Source organism: Phalaenopsis equestris, unplaced genomic scaffold (genome assembly GCF_001263595.1).
Source record: "Phalaenopsis equestris unplaced genomic scaffold, ASM126359v1 Scaffold225339, whole genome shotgun sequence".
NCBI classification, from domain to species: Eukaryota; Viridiplantae; Streptophyta; class Magnoliopsida; order Asparagales; family Orchidaceae; genus Phalaenopsis; species Phalaenopsis equestris.
This window is the reverse complement of record NW_018243386.1, coordinates 66848-73254: the sequence shown is the minus strand read 5'-3', so window position 1 is coordinate 73254 and position 6407 is coordinate 66848. Positions and strand designations below refer to the sequence as shown.

Sequence of the window (6407 nt, the reverse complement as noted above, 5' to 3'; positions counted from 1 at the left end):
TCACTAACAACTCGCCTTGCTTTCATTTCATATTCCCCTAATAAGCATAATTATATCTTTAGAAGCATAAAGAAAAAAAAAAGAAAAACTTAATATTTTTTAAGCTGGCAAAATCCTTACAGCATAATAATGTGTCCTAAGAAAATTTATAAGGGAGACAGAGTTATAAAAGTAGCAAAATTTGATCAACATTATTCTTGAGATTAATTTTCTTAAATTTCAAATAAAATAAGAAAAATTAATTAAGTAATTGAATGGATGCATTTCTTTCTTGCATAGCAAATAAACGATATTCGTGATTCGTTAAATCCATCAAAAGTCCCATAAACAGGCTCAAACGAACAATAAAGAAAATTGATATAGCTATGTAAGGCGCAATTTTATTTTATTTTATTTTTCTCATTTCGACAATAGATTGCGTTAGTGTGCTCGTTCCATGCACCATTGCCCCCTCCCTCATTGGGCATCAGTTGAAAAACCTGGTAGACTGAACAATATAACAATTTGCTAAGGGCACAAGGAGTAAATTTTACTAATTTTTTTGCTGGAAATCCATGCTAACACAATCCCTGGCAAATCAAATAAATCTCTTTTGAGCAAGATCTTGTAGCCTTGGGCCTTAACCATGACACTTTTCTGAACCTATGCTTGCAAAATTTCGCAAAATCTGCAAATCATATCACCCATAAGAAAATAAAAAATGAATAAGTTATATTCATAAAGTGATTTGATTGACGTCTAATATCTTAGTTGACAGCTAATTACTGACTAAGTATAGATGCTTTCTACTATTTCAGAAGGAATTGGGGCTCGCTCGCTTTGGGTAGTTTGTCACAATTTCAGACAGCTCATGATTATTTTTAATAGAAACAAATCTGCTAGAATGTGGCTGCTACGAGAAAATTATTAGGAAAATTTACATGCAAATCACAAAAGTATTTGCATATCTAATATCACAACTTTCATATTTATATTTATAGCAGTTTAGTGTAAAAAAATCTATACATGAAAATGTGTATTTATTAGTAATAGTGGTATTTTTTAATAGTGCTATTTTTTATTTGTTGTTAAAAGTTTAAGTGCTATGCATGTAAATGTTGAAGTTCAGGTCTAGATATGTAGATATATAAGAATTGTGTGGTAAGCAAATGCCCCACATTAATATTCTATTTTATCAAAGAAACAAGGCCAATAGATTCCATAATAGTTATCAAAATTCTAATTAACACCGTCATTGTCGGTCTTAAGCACGGATGTGAAAAGTGGAGGGTTGCGTTAGGTATTCCACAGCCAATGTAAAACTTGTCGAAAAAATCATGGCATAAATCAATTTAATCATTGTGTAAGTGTTAGGGCATCCCCTGGAAGTGACGTGCTGTATGACCTGAATACAGTGAAAAAAGTACAAGGACCGTTACACCAGCGCCCAAGTGTAGTGTCAAATAAGTAAGGGTTCTCACATTACGGACGAATGCGGGCAAAGATGTTAGTCCATGAAACTAATGAAATAATATTATAATAGAATCTTGGAATATAGATACTATCAATGGTAAATTAATGGAATTAGTTGATATTTTGATTCATAGAAAGATTAATATCTTATGTATTCAAGAAACAAAATGGGTTGAAGAAAAGCCTAAGGAGACTGATAACTTAGGTTTTAAACTTTGATATTCTGGTAAGAGTCACACTAGAAATAGTGTAAGTGCAATTATAGATAAGAGTTTGAAAAATAATGTTGTAAAAATTATTAAAGTTGGAGATAGAATTATAGCCCTTAAGATTATCTTTGATGCAAGATTTTTAATATTATAAGTGTTTATGCTTCTCAAGTAAGTTTAGATATAGGGTCTAAAGAGAAATTCTGGAAAGACCTAGAAGACTTAATTTAAATGATACATTGAAGAAAGAATTTTTATTGGAGGAGATTTAAATTAAATGGACATGTTTAAATGGACATGTTGGTAGAGTGGTAGAATATTTCAGAAATATTCATGGTGGCTACTGTTTTGGAGTGACTAATGAAGAAGATAGAGCTATTTTAGACTTTGTTTTAGCGTAGGATTTTGTTATTTCTAATCTTCATTCAAGAAAAGAGATGAGCGTCTTATTATAAATTGATTATTTTCTTATGAGAAGAAGAGACCGTCGAGATTATAAGGATTGTAATGTCATTCCAAGTAATGATTTAAGTATCCAACATCATTTACTAGTTCTAGATTTTAAGATGAGTCGTACAATAAATAATACAAAGACTCTTCATCGTAGAATTAGATGGGGAAACCAAAAATACATATAAAATTATTTTTATGAGTAAAATTCAAGATTTCAAAATTTGGGATGTTCATGAGGAAGCAAATGTTATGTGGGATAAAATAACAAACACTAATAAACAAGTGACAAAAGTTGTGCTTGGAGAATAAAAAGAAAATTTTTTATAAAAAAAAATAGTTGGTGTTAGAATAATAATGTGCAAGATAAAATAAAATATAAAAAATTATGTTATAAAAATTGGTTTAAATGTAAATGCTTAGAGAATTGAGAAAAATATCAAACGGCCCGCAGGGAGTCTAAAAGAACAATCTGTGATGCTAAAAATCTTGTTTTTAATGATCTTTATAATAGATTAGATACTAAGAAGAGTAAAAAATATATGTATAAACAAGTCAAACAAAGAGAAAAGAAAAGTAAAGATTTAACCAAAGTAAAGTGTATTAAAGAAGAAAATCAATAAGTGTTTTTCTTAGAAAAAGATATTTAACATAAGTGCTTGAGCTATTTTGATGAACTTTTTAATGAATTTTTTGAAAATACGATCGATCTTAGTGATCTTAATATCGTGAATAATAATAAAATGTTTTGTTTTTACCGACACATTAGTAAAAAAGAAGAGGAGGTTTTAAAACCAAGGGTGGGAAGTCTGTAGGATCTGATGATATCCAAAATGAAGTATGGAAATATTTAGGAGATTTGGGAGTTTCTCGGCCTACTAAACTCTTTAATATTATTTTAAAAACTAAAAAGATGTTTGAGGAATGGAGGAGTATTTTGGTCCCCATTTTTAAGAATAAAGAGATGCACAAAAGTGTGCAAATTATAGATGAATTAAGTTGATGTGTCATACTTTAAAATGTGTCATACTTCAAAATTATGGGAGAGGGTAATTGAACATAGGTTAAGACGTATTACAAAGATATCTCATATCAATTTGGATTCATGTCAGGCAGGTCTACTATGGAAGCTATACATTTATTGAGAGGTTTGATGGAGAAGTTCAGACAAAAAAAGGAGATCAACATTTGATTTTTTTTTATTTAGAAAAACTAGAGCTCTTGAGAAGAAAGGTGTTGATATGCCTTGTATTCAAGTCATTAAAGATATGTATACTAGAGTTATTACTTGTGTTCGAACTGAAGGAGGATTGACCAAATTTTTTCTATTTCTATTGGATTACATCAGGATTCGGCTTTAAGCCCATATCTTTTTGCTTTAGTTAAGGATGGTCTTACTGGACATTTATAGGAGGATTTACCTTGGTGTATGCTTTTTGCTGATAATATCCTTCTCGTGGATAAGACAAGAGAAAAAGCCCAGAAAAAACCAGAATTATGGAGGTCTACATTGGAGTCTAAAGGCCTTCTTTTGAGTAAAACTAAAATTGAATACATGGAATGTAATTGTAGTAATAGTAGGGTTCTAGTGACAGAAGTGTAACTTTGAGTGATCAAATTATTATAAGATGTGAACGATTTAAATATCTCAGGCTTGTTGTTCAAAGCGATGGTGATATAGATGGGGATGTTAATAATAGAATTCAAGTTGGTTGGTTGAGAAGTGGAGGCATCAAGTTGGTGGTTGAAACGGAAGAATGCTTCGGTCCGTTTGTGTGATAACTGAAAGTAAAATTTTATAAGACATTTTATAAGACGGTGGTGAGAATTGCAATGCTCTATGGCGCTGAATGTTGGCTTTTAAAAGAGAAGCATAATATCAAGTTAAGTGTTGCCAAGAAGAGAATGGTTAGGGGGATGAGTGGCTTTACACTTAGAGACAAAATGCGAAATGAATATATCCGTAATAGGGTTGGTGTTAGCTCCTGTGACGGACAAAATTAGAGAAAGTCGTCTTAGATGGTTTGGTCACATTAAGCGTCGACCATCTGATGATCTGATTAGGAGAGTAGATGTTTTAGATTCGACTTATGTTAAGAAAAGCAGAGGTAGGCCTAGGAAGACTTGGGCTAATTGTATAAAAAAGGATTTTAATTTATTAGAACTAATGAAAATATGACACAAAAAAGGACGCAATAGAGAAAAAGGATTATGTAGCCGACCCCACGTAGTGGGATTAAGACTTCGTTGTTGTTGTTGCTGTAATTCTATAACTATTTCCATAGAAAACTGCAGCCATTGCAGAAACAATGCCTGGGAAGGAAGAATCTGAAGTTTTCCTAAATTGTTTTGACAACGTTGTATAACTACATGAAAGCCCTTAGACAAAATTTATAGAGAATGAGGATATATATTATTTTTAACTAGACCTTCAGTCATTCTTACATGATTATAAAATAACTATATTATCTAGCATTCCTTAAAATTGAAAGCATAAAAAGAAGAAGAAACCAAATGAATTACCTTCTGTATCTTTACTCTCCAGAGCTTAATTCTAACTAGACCTTCAGTCATTCTAATATGATTATGAAATACCTATATTATCTAGCATTCCTTAAAACTGAAAGCATAAAAAGAAGAAGAAACCAAATTAATTACCTTCTGTATCTTTACTCTCCAGAAGCTTAATTACAATATTACCACCACGTCGAAGGACACCATTATCACTTTTATCATCTTCAAAACCGTCAAGCAACTCCAAATTAACTTTGCCCGGTGAATTGCCAATAGCCAAAGAGAGTGCTCTTTTACCAAGTTCGCACGACAGAGCAGCATCTTTTGTTGTGATTCCAGAAACTATGGGACACATATCAGAGAGTACCACAGAGAAACCCATTCCCTGTAAAACAGTAACAAATTTTCTACTAAAGCTCTTCTCGCTGAAGCATTATATATGTATATATAGATATCTATATATATATATATATATATATATAGATAAGAGCAGGCTAAAGAATAACCATCAAAAAAAGCAGAAAGAATAGGTGGAAGGTCAATTTCGACAGAGAAAATAATAAATGTAAAAGGTAGGCCAGAAACCGGAGATAGAAAACCTGAGAGAGACAAAATAATGTGGCAAAGGTATCCAAAATTTAAGAAAATCACAAATGTAATTGAGCTAGAGGCATTCCAAATCCACGTTTTTATGTTTTGGAGGATTTAAATTTTAATTTTTGGAAACAAGTTCCCAGGTCAAATGGTAGTCGATCAAGAAAAGCAACTATTCCTTTCAAATGAAACTATAAAGTAGCAAAGCCATTGCCGAGTTCGAAGCACGGATGCGAAAACGTAGAGGGTTGTGTTAGACAGTCGACACAAAGCATATAATATTTGTCAAAAAAGCATGGCTGCGATAATGAGCAAATATAGATTTCATGATGTAAGGGCCATGAAAAGATGAACTATATTTGAGGAACTACATCAGAGATACATCCAACAACAACAATAACAACAACAAAGCCTTAATCCCACTACGTGGGGACGGCTACATGAATCCTTTTTCTCCATTGCGTCCTATTTAGTGTCATATTTTCATTTAGTTCTAGTAAATTAAGATCATTTTTTATACAATAAGCCCAAGCCCAAGTATTCCTAGGTCTATCTCTGTCTTTCTTAACACAATTTAAATCTAAAACATCTATTCTCCTAATTGAATCATCAGATGGTCAACGTTTAATGTGACCAAACCATTTAAGATGACTTTCTCTAATTTTGTCCGTCACAAAAGCTACACAAACCCTATCACAAATATATTCATTTCGCATTTTTTCTCTAAGTGTAAAGCCACTCATCCACCTAATCATTCTCATCTCGGCCACACCCCAACATTCAGCGCCATAGAGCATTGCAGGTCTCACCACCATCTTATAAAATTTTCCTTTCAGTCTAAGCGGTACTTTTCTATCACACAAAAGGCCCGAAGCATTCCTCCACTTCAACCAACCAACTTGATATCTACTATTAACATCCCCATCTATATCACCATCGCTTTGAACAACGGAACCGAGATATCTAAATCGTTCACACCTTTTAATAATTTGATCACCCAAAGCCACACTTCTGTCACTAGAACTATTACTACTAAAATTACATTCCATGTATTCAGTTTTAGTTCTACTTAAACGAAGGCCTTTAGACTCCAATGTAGACCTCCATAATTCAAGTTTTTCCTGGGCTTTTTCGCTCGTTTTATCCACGAGAAGAATATCATCAGCAAAAAACATACACCAAGGTACA

General features: G+C 32.4%; 1 protein-coding gene across 2 annotated transcripts in view; it reads right to left on the bottom strand.

Moving 5' to 3' along the window:
* Positions 1 to 375: 375 nt before the first annotated feature.
* Positions 376 to 6407, bottom strand: part of LOC110037809 (ribosomal RNA large subunit methyltransferase E) — a 22681-nt gene continuing 16649 nt past the window's right edge. For both annotated transcript variants that reach the window (XM_020742529.1, XM_020742530.1), the window contains exons 5-6: positions 4770 to 5010; positions 376 to 667 (exon numbers count right to left, since the gene is read on the bottom strand). In XM_020742529.1, coding sequence (XP_020598188.1) covers positions 558 to 667; positions 4770 to 5010 — 351 coding nt within the window. In that variant the 3' untranslated portion in view covers positions 376 to 557. The remainder of the gene's footprint in view (positions 668 to 4769; positions 5011 to 6407) is intronic.